Below are 16,901 nucleotides of genomic sequence, written 5' to 3' on the forward strand. Positions count from 1 at the left end.
TTTAAGCCCTTCCGTGCTTTCCCTGCACAACTGCCTCTAAAATGAATCTGGCCATTGATGCACACCAGATCATGGTCAGGTCCATTCCAGAGACAGACACCACTTAAGTGACACCACATATATCTCAATCACTCAAATATCTCAGTCTTCCAATTGGTTATTTTATTATCGATCATTCTTTTCTTTCCGAGCAGAATCACACCAGCATAAACCCAACAGGTCACTTGAAACAGATGAAGCAGCATACAGCAACAGATTTTCAAACACATCTTTGTGATTTATCCCTCTGGACCGTTTCCCATAGATTTGCAATTAGGCCAATTAATACCTACACTGGACGATTTGCAAAGACGAATATGAAGACAGACCAATTTCAGAGTGACTACATTAACATAAGTAGCCTAAGGGATAATGTATAGAACGCCGGTCATTATGGGGAAAATAAGTCGCGCCAGCGGAGGGGTCTTGTTTCGCCCTGAAGGGACTTATTTTCCCATAATGACCGGCGTTCTATACATTATCCCGCTTATTATACGGCTACTTGCCAAAACGAAAAAATAAACTCCACGATATGTCTCTTTACACTTATTTGTTACCGTTCATCGTGGCATTTGCTGAAAAACAAATAGTTCGCAACAACACACGCTGCTGAACTTGAATCAAACATTCTTTAGAACACGGCTGATCAACCGTCTGCTTTCACGTTTGAATGAAGTTCCAGTCCTTGCGTAGTGATATGAAAGACGAATCAGAAGCAGGAAACCCGTTGCCATTGACAGCGGTAATTATATGTTTGCAGCGGTAATTACATGAATTTATTTTACCGTAGAACGTTGGAAAATCCCATTCAAGTCAATGGAGCGTTCTACTAGCATTGTGAAGAGCCGTATAATAAGAAGGCTTTATTTAACAGCAGTCTATAGTACTTTTGCTAAAGTCTATATTACCGTACTTGCCACCCTTCAACATTTCAGTGTAGGAAAACTGGCTGGGATATCAGAGGATGGGGAATGTGGAGAAAGGGGGGTTATTTCATAAACTACAGCCGCAAGCTGAAGCATGAAATGTGCAAGAGAGAATTTTTCGGTCAAAGCCCTCTGGTCAATTTTATGCCTACATAAGCAAACTGAGATACATGGCGCTATGATGTGAACGTGGGTTGGGGAGAGGGAGTGGGGCAGGGATAGAATGAGGGACAGCCAAGGGGTGTGTGTGTGTCTGGGGGGGCAAACTCATAAAAAGGAGAGAAATGCTCTCATGGATGCAATAGTGCACCAGTCAATGACACACATTGAGAGCCAAACACATGGTGGTACCGAGTACCCTCCTGACTCGGTTCTTCATAAGCAGGCATAGAGGTTACATGATATGTTTCAGTCTGTCAGTCAACCAATAACTCAATTCATTGAAAAACAAAGAAAACTCAAATAAAGAACAACCAAAGGGGGGAAAAAAACAACAGAAAACAGAAGAGAATGGATGTGCTGATTCAGTCTGAAGCTCATGCGATGCTTTTGCGTCCAAATGAGTGATAAGCAGAGGGGATGCCAAGTACAGTTACCGCATGTCTCCTCTCGGCTGCTCCGTCCACTCCTGGCTCCTTGCTGGGGTTGCGGCTGTTGCGGAGAATCAGCCCCGACTCCCGGGCCTTCTTCGTTTTGACCGGGGGAGTGGGGGGAGCGTTCTTGTTGAAGCCTGCGGCCCTCGGGCTGAAGGGTGGAGCTCCGGAAGCGCCTTGGTCAAACTGAGATGGGTCGTCCTTCAAACTGCCACCTCCAATTGTGGATTGAGAGTCGTCTCCGAAAGTTCTCTCCTTTAGTTGAACCTGCTCCTCCCAGCCCTGAAAGACATTGTGTCCCATCATGGTTGGGGATTGGGGTGACCCTACTTGATATGGATTGGTCAGCACAGGACTGGACACAGTGGGCCAGATGTCATTCCTATTGATGTCAGTGGATTGTTCTGCTGATTCGTTCAGTGAAATGAATTCCCTTCTATAGCTGCCACTTAGTCGCTTGCGCTCTTCTTCGAGTTTGAACATGTTGTCTGGCTCGTCTCGGGTCGTGGAGCTCCTGGATCTTTCAGGTTTCAGCGGAACAATCCGTGTGATTTCAACATGAGTGGAGCCTGTCGATTTCCTCTTCTGGGCTTTGTCTGACGGAGTCTGTTCAAACATGTACGATCGGGGCCTCTCTCTCCGCGGAACATTCACCGTCCAGTCATTTGCCACTTTGTTTGCGTTGTGCCTATCAGCGTCCTCGGTGTCCTCGCTGTCAATCATGATCATTTTTGTGACCTCCTTCCGTGAGACGATCTCTATTCGTCCTCCAACATCCGACGCTCCTTTGACTGTGTCTGCATGACTTGCGTCTTCCCCTCTCATCATTTTTGTCACATTCTCAGCCTCTTTCTTCAGTTTATCAAACATGAGACTTTCCTGAGTAATGTTGCTCTTGCATTCATCTGTCACCTTGTCTTTATGTCGAACATGTGAAGCCCGAGCAGTCACCGATGTGTCCTCATCATTCATAGTAATGTTCATCTTCATAGCCAAGGGCTCCTTCTTCGTCTCTGTCCTAAAAGGCCGCTCATATCGTCCGGCCTGATCATCCTCCTCGCCCGCCGATGCATTCTCCTCGTCAGACACTTCGCTCTCGTCATTGCCGCCTGGACCATCAGTCTCTTTCTCGTACACAAACTCGGTCGACATGCCCAAGTTCAGACTCCGAGGCCTCTTGTCCTTGTGGACTTTGTGTGACTGATGTTCAGCTGCATAAGTCATGACGGGGGATTTCTCATTTCTGGGTCTGCTGCCTGCCTCCAGTGGTGGGACTTCGTTCTGTGATTTCTCCTGCTTCGTCTCGCCTTTGATTTTGGCAGATAACTCGGCCATGATACAGTTGTTGTTGTTCCTCAGGCTCGAGTCTTTGCTCTCGTCTCTTGGTGGCAGCTTGGGAGATGGGAAAGAGTCCATCTGGACTTGCATTTCCTCGCCATCCTCCCCAGTTACCTCGATATGTATCATTTTGGTGATCTCCTTTTCTGACTCTTTCTTTTTCTCCAAGCCAGGTTCGGAGACTTCAGAAAGGGAACGTCTATTAGGCTTATCCTTGCTCTCCACCTTGTGGTAATTCTCTGGTTGGCAAGCATCCTGCTTTTCAATCAATACCCATTCCTCTGAACCCTATATGTTGATATAGATCAAAACAGTTAGTTTGCCATTACTAAGTTGTTGAGCTAAGGACAACGATTTAAAAGGACAAATAACATGCAGTATTTGGTTGCACAGGTTCAAGATCTGTTTGAGCATGCGTCACTGTTCTAATTTCATCTTGAAGAAAAAGAAAATTACACCACAGCCAAATTTAGTTTTTTAGCCTGTTTTCCACTATCTCAAGACACCAGCTTTGATCAGATCTATTACAAGGGCTGAAGAATAAGCTTGGTGTCACATAACTGATCCAATCTACTTTGATTCCAAATGCATAGCTACGACCTGTTTCATGCAAAAAATGAGAAATAATGAGGAAGGGTTGCAACCTCAGGAGAAGTCACCAGGGTCTTCTGCGTGAAGCCCTCCGGAGGTGTGACGCTAGTGGCCTCCATGGCCCACACAACCCCCACATCCTAACCCAACCCCCATCAGAGCCAGCAAAGGAGAGAGCAAAGAAAGGCTGTTACCAATACACAGTTCAAACAGTCATGTCACAAACATCATCATCCAAAAACGTGAAGGTAAAGAGGCATTTCTAAAGAGTCCTTGTTGATTTGTATGCCATCGAAGAGCAAATTGAACTTTCTTGCTTGACCTACGACAGTACAGGCAAACAAGTAACAACTAAAAAAAACATAAATAAACACAACCAAAAAAACAATACAATCCTCTCCGAGCCTGCAGAGAATTAAGAAATAAATTAGTCTATTCACTGTTACAGTATGTTTATAAATCCAAATGAAAGTAAAAGTAAAATATGGTTAAACTATCTCCATGCCGAATGAGATGCTATAAGAGAGAAATCAATAACAGTACATCATATCAGAGATCAGTGTGGATCTGTGACATTATATAATAAAGGATTGTGATTCCTGTGATGGCAAACAAAGGGGAAATTGTTCAAGTGACATCAGGTATCGTTTCATCTTTAAAAAAGGGATGACAAGCATCAAAGAGGAGATTTCACGCTTGAAAAGGGATTTTCTTTTCTCACATTCAAGCTGCTGTGTCTGGATTGGCACGCTGAAAAAATCAGACAGTGAAGATAAATTCTATCAAAACAAATCAATAAGATGCCAATTTTCATCTGATAAAACTCACAGGCTGAGTCAAAAGATTTATCCTCATTTTTCCTCAAATATATGGATACTCTGGGACAACCAGACACAGCAGACTAAATCACATCAAAGGCAAGTACATAACTTATGCTTATTTCTATCGCTACGAAATCATTTCACAGCTCAATTTCTGGGTGGAAAAAACATTGATCCTTCATGGCAGCTCATCACCAAAGCTTTGTTTCTTCTCCATCCATAAGCCAGATATGATTCGCTTCTCTGATCTTGCCACTACACAAACACACACTAGTCTCTGGCCTGTTTGATACCGAGAAGATGACATCTGGCTGCTCTCAAGCAGCAGGCCAGAATGTGTCAGTAGACAGAGAAAACAGAGCAAACAAACGCACATATTTGTCAGCCTATCCATCAATTCAATCACATTTCCTTTGCGGCATGATTACAGTACACCAAATATGATTAAGAAAATGGTGGCGTCTTTTCTAATCTAACTCAAGTGAAGAACCTGAGTTTGTGGATAGGACCGATATTAAAATGTGTCCTCTGGGGTTTCTGATTCAGCGAGGCTATTACAACTCTCTTTATTAGCGAGACTTGTAACTACTGACTCTTTGTGCTCCATACACCAGATGACTGATCCTTAATCAAGTTATTAACTGTACTGTCATGCACCATGTTCGGCTCTGAAAAACCCTTGAAATTTAAAGTCATTAGTTGAAGTAATTGATAAAATGGCTCTAAATCATCCCACACATCGTTGGGAACTATCTGGGAATAGAGTGTATTTGCCTCCAATCAAAAACTCAATATAATGCCTGATCAAGAGGTAACAACATGTACTGAATACCCAGAACTAACTTTTTGGTTCATTAGACAAATGTAATGAGTAAAATGATTCAAAAACACTGTAACAAACACAGATAAGGACCTACGACACAAACACTTACATATAACCACACTTAAATCATACAACTATCTAACACAAGAAAAAACTCTCTGTCTGTCTGTCTGTCTGTCTGTCTGTCTGTCTGTCTGTCTGTCTGTCTGTCTGTCTGTCTGTCTGTCTGTCTGTCTGTCTGTCTGTCTGTCTGTCTGTCTGTCTGTCTGTCTGTCTGTCTGTCTGTCTGTCTGTCTGTCTGTCTGTCTGTCTGTCTGTGCTAGTTCATAGTTCTAATAGAGTATAAAGCACATTCAGTACTACAGACTACTACTCTTTCAATATGGAACTTCATAAATCTAAAGGTAGTGAGAGCAGCACTGCCTGTGCATTTTGGCTACACTTCTTAGATTATGTGCAACACTTTATATCTGTCCTTTCTGATCTCCAGCTGCTCAGCTGCATAGGGGACTCTTGCTCTGGACTCATCCAATACTCACAGCCTTCTTCTCAGGCGTGCCTCCTGGGGATGACCCTGACAGGCGCTTCTCCCGGGTCATCAGTTTGCTGTTGGGCTCCTTCAAAGCTCGCTTCAGCTCATTGATGCTGGCCTGATGCTTCAGGAGAAAGTCCTCCGACTTATCCATAAACTAGAACCCAGAAACAGGGTGGGTATTCAGGAGGAAAGATGATAGAGAGAGAGAGAGATTTGATAGAGGGAGAGAGAGAGAGAGAGAGAGAGATAGCGAGAGAGAGAGGGAGGGAGCAAGAGAGAGATTCAGCAAAATCAGAGAAACAGAAAGAAAAAGGCAAAAAAGGCGATTAACTTTTTTAGTTTTTCTCCTTTCACACATCTCTATTAACTAGCACTGATGCAAGCGTGTCGAATTACATTAGTTTCTCCTTTCACACATCTTTATTAAAGGTGCTCTAAGCTATGTTGGGTAACGTCACTTCACTTCTGTTGATGTTCAAACAAAACAGAGAACTCTCCTAAACGTGCATCTTGTCGGTGATTGGCTAGAACAGTTTGTTATGTTTTCATGATCCAGGCTGGACCAAGCTGTTTTTGTTTGTTTTGTTGGAGCCTAGGCTGTTTACAGTGTATTCAGGGCACAGGCAGCTAGCGGATGGTGAGGTGATGTTTGCTGTATGTGACAAAAAATGTCTTAGCTTAGAAACCGCGTAACACCGCTTAGAGCACCTTTAACTAGCACTGATGCAAGCATGTACAATTACATCAATTCAAATCAGGATTTCATAGACATGAAAGGTGCATAACGTTATGAGAAATAATTGCAAAAAACTACAAACAGTGGGTCAGAGACATCCTCTTACCCAATGGACATGGCTATCTGTAATTATACTGTAGCTACATCCCCTGAAATGTGACTGTACTAAGCAGCACAGCATTGTTTTCCACATGGTGTGTGCACAAATAATGTCATCTAATAACTGTGAAATGGCTCAAAAAATCACCATCAGAAGAGCTGTAAACAACACGTTTAATGAAGTGCAAATATTAAGCCATTTAAATCACAGTCACAGAGTAGAATTGTTTAAGGGTGGATGACAGATGAATTCAATTATTTGGTTATGAGCGCATTCTGTATGTTTTTCTGTATGTGGCATTATTGAGGTTTAATTTTCAAACTGAGAAGTTGTAACTGGTACTGCAACTGCAAAACTGCTTTACGCTCTGTGTATTGAGTTGTAAAAAATAAAAAATAAAATTATTTCTTGTTATTGATATTTACTGTTTCTTATGTTAACGTCATGAGTTTTCCTTGATGACCATGTACCCAAGTATTTTGAAAGAAGATGAACATATCAGTACATTTACTTTTCAAAACACTTAACACTCCTATTCAGGAGTCTGATAAATAGATAATAAAACAAGAAAGTTTCAAAGAAAGTTATGTCAATAAAATTCCTCTTTTCCTTAATTAATCACCTTTTATTCTAATGCTTATCAAGAATCACGCAACTAATACATTGGACTAACTTCTCTGCGGTTTAGATTTTAACTGCTCAGCTAAAAGGAGAATAAAGCTCTGCTCTGCAGTACTACAGTGGTACCCACACAGCCCCTGACTATGTGAGCACCCAGCCCAGCTCCAGCACAAGGGAACTGTGGATAAGAGGAAGGCTGAAACAGAACAAAGACAGCGGTACCTCCTGCTTGTGGCGTGGAGTAGACTCCAGCTCCTGCTACACAGGTGAATGGAGAGAGACAGAGGAGGAGACAGCAGGAGGAGGAGGAGGAGGAGGAGGAGGACAGGCAGGCGGAGGAGGAGGAGGAAGAGGCGGTGCAGGTAAGGGGGAAGTAGGGGAGGGGAAGGAGGGAGGGAGGTGGAAAGGGAGAGTGCAGCCGATTAAGTTTAGGAAGGCAAGCAGACGCCAGATGGGAGATCCAACAGGAAACAAGGCCACACAAACATACACACAGCTTAAGACAAACTACTGGAATGTGATAGACTTCAGGCATCTAAGGACATGTACTAAATCCTACAAGATCTGTAACCAACCCAGGTTGGTTAGAGGACATGCTGTTCACTTAAAATATGCACAGGAAGTAATATCTTAAGTGTATCTGAACCTCTGGTCTGACATATGCTCTCCTTTAGATGCAAGACATCAAAATCATGGAAGAAAATCACACTTTACATAACTGTGTCCCTTGTAAATACACCTTTAAGTACAGTGCACTACACTGAGCGTGTTTACATGCACTTCAGTATCACAGTTATTATCAGGATTTTAAAGTATAAGCATAATAACCGGGACACTGAAGTGCATGTAACACGCTCACTGATGACTACCAGTGCATTGACACTGTACAGCACAAACATAGAGACTGAGGTTTCCTATACAAAACAGTGACACTCACTGTATTAAAGGTACAGTCTGTGGCTCCATAATCCAGGCTCAAATTAACTGAATTGCTCATCACAGCTCTTTACTTTTGGGAGCACAAAGCCATAAATAATTCCAGCCAATCAACAAACCCTCTCCAGGCGCATGGATAGGGTGCAATATGATTGGCTGTTGAGCTCAAATATCAAAAACCTTTTGAGAAAACAGAAACCGAATCGCGACTGCACCTTTAAGGGAACTGTTATATAAAGTGTGACCAAAAGTTGTATGAACTAGGATTTACATAGAAGATACTGCCCCATTTGCAAAATAGTTGGAACACTGTAAAATGTAAATAAATACAGAATGCTATGATTTTCATATAAAACCCAATATTTAATTGATAATAATGCAAAAACAACATGTCAATTGTTGAAACAGACACATTTTATTTATCTAATTATTTATTTATTTTAAATATATCTTAATTCTGAAATTGATGCCAGCAACACGTCTCAAAAAAGTTGGGACAGAGGCATTGTGCTGCTTCACCTCATCTTTTAACAACATTTGGGAACTGAAGAGACCAGTTGCTGGACTTTTAAGATTGAAATGTCCCATTTTTGCCTGATATAGGATTTCAGCTGCTCGACAATTTGGAGTATTCGTAATCATGTTTTTAGCTCCATGAACCCAATGTGACAGGTCTGGACTGCAAGCAGGCCATTTTAGAACCTGGGTCCTCATTACAGAAACATCCTAACTCTGAAATCCTATCTCATCTCAGTTTAGGGTGGCATTTAGGATTTTTGGTATTACAGAAGCATGTTTCCTAACTGCATCTAGGAAAAAATCCAATCTTAACTTAAGATAGGAATTTGGCCATTACAGAACCATCCTAACTAAAGAATTTCCCAACTTAGGAATCCTAACTTAGGATGGCACAGACCCTGTCCTAAATTAAAAAAAAAACTGCCAAAACGGACTGCAACAGTCTTGGGCAGTTGGGTTGTTGCCTAGCCTAGATGAGGTATGAGAAACATGACTGTTAGGGACATGCAGAATCCATGATTTCTAAAAAGAATTACACATTTTGATTGGTCTAACCAGAGAACATCTTAGAGTGCTTCGGCCTAGATAAGACTGGGCATTTCTGGATAATTTCTAAATACAGTATGGTTTCTTCTTTGCATGGTAGAATTTTAACCTGCATTTGTGGATGGAACATTAAACTGTATTCATAGAAGATGGTTATCGGAAGTTTTCCTGAGTCCATACAATAATTTTCTTTCCAGAAACAGGTTTGGTTTTAAAGTTCCAAAACTTACTGCTATCCAATATTGTTTTTCAGTTTACAAATATCTCTCTGGATTCTCTGACTATTTCAGTGATATTATTTACTATAGATGATAAAATCCTCACACAGTAATAATGTTCTTGTAAATAATGTTATTGCATTATTTGCCCATAAATTTTGAGAGACTCCACCTTTCTGGGATCGTGTAATACCTAATCATGGTGCCAGTTCACCTAATTGAATGTGAAATGTTCCTTGTGTTTTCTTTATCATTAGACAACATTTCCAGCCTTTGTTGCCCCTGAGACGTGTTGCTGACATTGAATTCAAAATAAACATATATTTTAAATTAAATACTCAAATTTGTCAAATTTGTTTCAACATTTGATATGTTGACTATGTCCTTTCTGCAACTAAATCAGATTCACAAACTGTCACATTCTGTTTTCATTTTCTATTTTACACAGCATCCCAACTTTTTTGGAATGGGGTTGTAGATAAAATTACATACATGGGCAGACAGAAGGCTATAACGCCAACACAAGAGAACCTCAGCCACACTGCATCACCAATCACAACACACACACAAGATACCTCCTGCTGAGCATCAAGAGCTTCTCCAGCATCCTCCTTTTGTCAGCAATGTGCACAGGAGAGACAGCATATTAGTAATGTAGTATGTTAGCCAAGCAGAATAGACAGGAAGAGATAAGATAGGGAACAACCAGTTTCCAAGTTTCCAAAATCCTGTGATACCTTTACCAAATTGTGGGTGCAATAAGAGACTTTATAGAGGAAAGCACTTTGGTTAGTCAGGGTAGAACCCAAATTAACCTGTTAGCACATTTGAATTTACCCTGCAGGTCCATCTGGGGACCTTCCCACTGAAGCCACACACCCTTCTAGCGATTACTTTCATCCGGGCACCTGCCTAAAGTAATGTCACTCGATTTAATTGCAAACTATGGTCTTATTTCTGCTGATATTTCTCCCTGGGACACAACAGTACACTTAAATCAGAAACACAATAATTTCTTCACTAGCCACCCCAGGAAACTTGTGGATAGGGTTGAACGGGAGCAGTTTAGGATAGAGTCTTTGTAAAAGAGGTTCAAACATGCAGTAAGTAAGAGGGACAGCAGAGTCTTAGTACGAGCTAATCTCTGCAGACCACACAATGTAAAGGCCTACTGCAGTAGACGTTAGGGCGGAGATAAGAGAGAGAATTATTCTGCATAACGCTGCATTCGCCTTCTCCTGGCTTCTCCCAACGTGAACCGTGTACATAATCACACGCTTTGATTACGCGGCAACCCAAATGTCATCTGATGTGCAGAGCAGCTACATCGTTAATAGAAGAAATAAAACACTGTATCCAGTGAGAAATTACAAAGGATGGAAAATGTTGGGGTCCACAACTTTGATGTCTGCAACTTTAATATATGTAACTCATCTGCCACATGAGAATGACCACATTTGTAAAGGTTGAGAATGTCAGAAAGAGAGTAGAAGAGGGAGAAGGAGAGAGAGAAAGTATAAAATTAGACCACACTGTGGTCTCTTGTCAAATGTGTGCTCGCCATGTAAATGAAGAGCAGAGAAGAGCTCTTCTCTTTCTTTCCATCTTCTGTTCAACATGTGGGTAAACAGACACTCATCTCCAGGGGGGCAGAGAGAGAAACTTTCAGAGACAATAGCTAGGTGCGCTCCTTCCCATAGCTTTCCATCTGCTGGCAAGGCTCCAGCTCGAGTGTGCTATGTTTTATAAAAGAAAGGCAAACAGCAGGCAGGCTGCCGCTGGGTTTCAAACAGCACTGTGACGGGTCATGCCACTCAACCATAACACTGCACCAGCGAGGAGCTAGGGTGCTCACACACTCGCTCTACACACAGAACCCACTTCTCAATGACTCAGCGTCGCTCATAATTACTCACTTGAGCGAGAGGCCAACTCTTTTCAGATACAACAGCCATTGTGTGCAGTGACATGTACCAATCACATGTGATCTCTGGTCTTGACATACAAACATGGCATTACCGGGGTCAGATTCTGCAGACTGAGTGAGGTGGGCAGCCCTGATGGAGGAAACAACATGAACTGCGAGGTGACACTGAGTAACTATGTGACAGAATAAAGGGTGATTGACAAAAGCTTTGCGGAATGTAATGTCTGTTCAGCACTGATTTATAAGGGGCCACGGCACCCAGCTGTGCACAAGTGTACATAAATTCAATATTCTGTAGTAAACATCTATTCTGAAGTATGTTTGGGGGAAAATGGATGTACGTATTACAGAACCTTTTCCATGTTTTAGAAAACATTTTCGTGTTTTTATTCATTGTTTTGTAGTACTTGTTTCATTTGATTTCAATTTTATGAATAACCTTAGCGGGTATGTGGATTTGACTTACAGGCGGCTGTTTGCTGACCCCCTCATATAATATTCAATTGGGGGAGTGAGCAAACCCGTCACACCACCCTCCATGGGAAGCCTTGAGAGAGAGAGAGAGAGCGGAAAGTGGCGCTCTGCGTACCTTAATCTCCTTCTTCTTGGTCGGCGTGGTCACGCTGTCAGGGTCCTGGTCCAGTTGGTCGGCGTCTTGGTCCTGGTCCTGCTCGTACTCGGTGTCCAGCTCCTGGTCAGTGCTCAGGTCTGCCCGGTGGTCCTGCTCGTCCACGGAAGGTGAGCGTGGCAGCTCGCTGGTGCTGCGCTGCGATAGGCCATCCTGATGGTGACTCAGGCCAGACACTGGCCGCGAGAACTCTGCAAAGGGGCAAGAGGTTAGAGGGTGTACATATGTACATGGACAGAGTTTAAGCATTGTTAAAGCACTATGACTTTGCTACAGGAGAGCCAGAAAAAGAACCAAGAGAGACAGAGGTGGCATAAATCTATTCCAAGAACAAACACATTCCTCACAGGGCACAACTACACAAGTGCGGATAAATTCCCCCGTGACATCCTTGAATTCTTCAAGTTCTTATAATTAATGATTCTCTTGAAAAACATGGCAAAGATGGGAGCGGGGTGTAAAAAGGGAAAATTGGAGAGTGCATTCTATTACTGCAGACTTAAAAGCTTCGTTTGGTACGCTGAAATGTTTTCCTTGATGTGTATTATTAACATGAGATTTATTTATTTGTTCTTAACAATCACACTTTAGTGAAGACTTATGATTGAAGTCCAAACAACAATCATACTGCTACCAACTGTGCTTATTTGACACTTAATAGTGATTGTTCTTCTAGTGTATTGCTTCAGGGTGGTTGTTTATACTTGTTATTTGGTGGGGTTTCTTCTTTTCTTTTCTCTTTTAATGTCCACTACGCTACCCAGCTGTTTCTTCCTGGTTTATTCTCCTCTTTGTTATTGTATATATAACAGTATGTATACATGTGTGCTAATTGCTTTTATTTATTTGGACATCCTTGAGCTTTGCCAATTTGAATGTAAATACAATGAATAAAGTGTAATTTTCTATTTACTCACAGACACAGACACACACACAAACACACACATACTAATCAACCCATGTGTCATCTCAACACTGCATACTGATGAATCACCCCATACTGTATGTTGGTTGCATGTGCTGTAACATTTACTCTTGCCTGTGGTTGTTCATAGAACTCATAGACCATTATCAGAGCGCATTGCCTGTCTCTGGTCTTCGTGAAGCTCACCTCCATCCAGACTGCGGGACAGCAAGTACCTCTTGCTGGTCGAGCGCTCAAAGTGAGGTGCGGGACGGTCAATCAGGGCGCTGGCCTGTCTCGTCTGGGCCTGGGTTCGCCCGCTGTATCGGAACTTTGAGCCCATCACCAAGAAGCCTTTGGGTGGCGGCTCTGGAGACACTAACCTGTAAAGGGACGAAATAGTGCTGCTTTCAAGACTGACGTAAGGCGCCATAAGACTGACATACAGTAAGTCTTCTTAAAAATTACATGGTGCTTTTTTTTAGATTATGTATTTATGGCGATAGAAAAGTGCATATTTTTCCCCGCTCGGGGAGCAGTTTCCTCTGAGTGCATGCGCGCAGAGAGTATTTGCGCGCTCGCAGTGAATATTTACGAGTGTGAAATAATATAATATGCTCGTATGCATGTTTTATCCCTCGAGTGCTTTATGGCACTTTTCTATCGCCATATGTATTTGTTTTAACATCATTGCCACAGGGCACAGAACAGGAACAAAGGTCAATGAAATACAGTAATGTCTGCATAAGACAAAAAAAAACCTTTGCAAAAATATCAAATCCTGTCATTAGTCATCATAATAGGAGATACCCACTGATTGGACAGTGTCATGTAATCATTACCAGTGATTGTCATGACAGCTCTCAGAATTCTACATGCCATAACGTTTATGTCACATGCTACTAAGCTGTTATAGCTTCATACAGTCATAACAATTATGGCAACGTGACACTGAGCCCTAACTGTCATATGATGTTATGTTAATCCCAGCACAACGAAAGTGTTTGGGCATCTGGAGAGAGGTGAGAATGGAGCATGGAGCATGAAGCCAACACAAAGCAGAGCCAAAAGTGCACAAGCCAAGGTGGATGCAGCCCGGAACATGTTAGAAAACACTTGGTAGTCTTACAAATAGTTCAGGGTTTTAGTGAGGGAGCATCTAAAAAGAGACTTCTTGCTGACTTTTCTTAATGGGATTTCATTTCGAGATGAGGACATGGGGGATCTGAGTAGAGTTTGGGGTTCTTTTCATGTACATCTGTTCCATTTGCCAAAAGGAGAGCATCTTTCAAATTTTTCATATACCCTGCTCAGCTCAGCACAGCTGAGAATTGAACCAAGCCGTGGGCACGATAACCAGAGGAGGCGGCATGTGGACCTTGAGTCCAAACATGACTCAGAAATATAGTGGACCACCCCAAGCCTGCAGAATACGTTTGAGCATGGTGGGTAAGTCAAATAGCATTTTTAAAATGTGTGTGTGTGTGTGTGTGTGTGTGTGTGTGTGTGTGTGTGAGAGTATGCCTGTGTGTGTGTGTGTGTGTGTGTGAGAGAGAGAGTATGCCTGTGTGTGTGTGTATGTGTGTGTGTGTGTGTGTGTGTGTGTGTGTGTGTGTGTGTGTGTGTGTGTGTGTGTGTGTGTGCGTGTGTACGTATATGTTTGGTAGTGGGCACAGTAAGACGAAGCTTTGATCACAGCGCTCCTTTAATCACATCTCAGTGCTTTCTCAGCAGGCGCAGGGATCCTTCCATGAGCAACAGAGCAGGGGAGGAGGAGCATGAAGAGCACATGTGTGTGTGTGTGTGTGTGTGTGTGTGTGTGTGTGTGTGTGTGTGTGTGTGTGTGTGTGTGTGTGTGTGTCAGTCTCTCCCTCTCTCTGTGTATGTATGTGTGTGTGTATGGAGGATTAACCAGATTATGACATTTATAATCTTAGCCAACCCTTCCTGAATGATAATGAAGTTGTGTGCCGTGTGCACACTTCTGAGCTCCTCTGCATCCGTCTTTCAGCTCTTCATCTCTCTCGCTTCTCCTCACTTCATCCAGGTTCTCAGAGCATGCTTGTCTATCTCACAGGGCTTAGCCATCATTACTGCGGTTAAGAGTAGTGCTAAATATGTTTATCCCAGGGTGTTTTCAAGATGTCTTTTCAGAATACGTATGAGCAAAAAATTACATGTGGAAGAAGGGGCAGGGGTCTGTACAGGCTGAACAGGAGTTACAAACAACAACACCTGCCACTAACCTACTGCATCAACTAGATTTAGTGAATATAGATGGCAATTCACTTGAGTATACTTAATTTGAGTGAGAGCAAATAAGAAGTGTGCATCAATGTTTGAACACCAACAAAGAACAAGTATAAGTATATAAGTATAAGTAAGTTAAGTGTACAACACAATAAATATGCAATTCCAAAATAAAAAATAAACATAATAAATATTTAAAAAATTAAATAAAAATTAAAATTAAATTAAAAAAAATTAAATAAAAATGTTTTTAATATTATGAAAACAAGGGAAAAAATCCAGCGGGTCCTACCTGAAGAAGGTGTGATGCTCGATGCAAACTTTCCACAGCCTCTTGGCAGCCCTGTGATTGGGCAGCTTGAAGCCGATGGTGCTCTCAAACTGCTCATACTGCGGAAGGGACAGACAGGTCACATTTACATTAAAAAACCTACATTTATGGGTAGTTTTACATTCAAAACCAAAGACCAAAGAATGGGGGAAAGTCAAATACATGTCTAATCCAAGTTTCACATCGGGTGGACCAAACCATTAGCCTGACGTAGCAATACTCAAAATTCTATTCAGAATTTCAGTCTGGAACTGAAGCATTGGGACGTGTGCTGGGGCGTGTTTCAACTGATACATGTATGGGAAAAAATGCCTCTGCACACAATTAGATAGACCTACCCAATCACATCAACGAAATAGCCTACTATGAAATCCTGCAGAGAACAGTCAGAGCATCCTTGTTCTGACAAATGCCTGCGTTTTCTGCGCTGTCAATATATTGTACAACCGACATGATAGCGACATAAACGTGTAACTTCTCTAGTGACCAGATTTTTGCTGTAAACAAATTCAATAGGCACCGTTGCTCATCTGTCCATCATTGTATAAAGCCCACCCAGACACTCCATGGACGATTGGAATTTTTCCACACGATTCTCAGGTTTTAATAGAGGCTTGTCAATGGAACAACTCCAGACCGAACTTACCAACCTCAAATTTTGTGGGATGGGTAAGTTCAGCATGGCTTTTCAAGCAACCAAACCATTATTGATGGACTCCAGTGAATTACAATGAATTTCCAGTCTCTGGCCATTAGATCTTTCAGAGCTTTTTTTTTTCTCAAATCTTTAAATGTACTAAACCCATAATCCTTCCCCGTGCTGAGTGCACTTAAGCAATTTAGAACAGCAGACACTGACGAAAGAAGAGTGCAGTGCAGAAGCATTAGCAGTGTGCTTTGAAAAATTCCCCTCTTCAGTGGAGCTAAAACGTTGACAGGGATGTGTACTGTACATCTCATTGCTACAGCTGAGTGTATGAATTCTCAGGCCAAGCAGATCCCTGTTGAAGCCACTCTCCTGAACTCTCTGAACAAAGAGCAGTTATGGTTAGTCTGTTCCACCCTGCCTCATACTGCTGTCCTACCCCAAGGTGGGAGAATCTCCAGCCAGTAGATCAGTAGATACCCTGCTACCCTGCTGAGAGCAGATACTGAGGAAAGAGGGAGGGGGTAAAAAAGCATCTCTTAGCAATCAGAGGGGACAAACACGGAGCGTGGCATTTATCACTCTATATTTACACTCTCTGCCCCCCCCCCCCCTTTCTTGTATCCTGGACTTGTTTGCAGCTGCGTCTGCAGTGCTAAAGAAGCGACGGTCGTATGAAAAAGAGTCCCTTTCATGGTCTCTCTCTGTGAGAGCATTGTGCCGGTGGTGAGCCGTCAGGGCAGATCCGGTCTCAGTGCAGCCCAGCAAGGGTCTGCCCAAACCCACGGGCAGAAAGGCCCTCTGGGAAAGGAGCCCAGATCTCCCTCTCTCGCCCATTTCCTTCACAGCAGTAGGGTAGAATGACAGAGAAAA

The 16,901-nt window shown here is 42.4% G+C and overlaps 1 protein-coding gene across 12 annotated transcripts in view; it reads right to left on the reverse strand.

The window, feature by feature from the left end:
- LOC125301438 (band 4.1-like protein 1) overlaps positions 1-16,901 on the reverse strand; it is a 96,769-nt gene that overhangs the window by 9,779 nt on the left and 70,089 nt on the right. For 6 of the 12 annotated variants that reach the window (XM_048253816.1, XM_048253819.1, XM_048253824.1 and 3 more), the window contains exons 10-17: positions 15,344-15,441; positions 13,009-13,184; positions 11,859-12,088; positions 9,918-9,953; positions 7,346-7,381; positions 5,671-5,820; positions 3,541-3,627; positions 1,556-3,184 (exon numbers count right to left, since the gene is read on the reverse strand). In XM_048253816.1, the coding sequence (XP_048109773.1) occupies positions 1,556-3,184; positions 3,541-3,627; positions 5,671-5,820; positions 7,346-7,381; positions 9,918-9,953; positions 11,859-12,088; positions 13,009-13,184; positions 15,344-15,441 (2,442 nt within the window). The remainder of the gene's footprint in view (positions 1-1,555; positions 3,185-3,540; positions 3,628-5,670; positions 5,821-7,345; positions 7,382-9,917; positions 9,954-11,858; positions 12,089-13,008; positions 13,185-15,343; positions 15,442-16,901) is intronic. The other 6 variants (XM_048253827.1, XM_048253818.1, XM_048253820.1 and 3 more) reach the window with 5 other exon arrangements.

This window comes from Alosa alosa, chromosome 10 (assembly GCF_017589495.1).
Source record: "Alosa alosa isolate M-15738 ecotype Scorff River chromosome 10, AALO_Geno_1.1, whole genome shotgun sequence".
NCBI classification, from domain to species: domain Eukaryota; kingdom Metazoa; phylum Chordata; class Actinopteri; order Clupeiformes; family Clupeidae; genus Alosa; species Alosa alosa.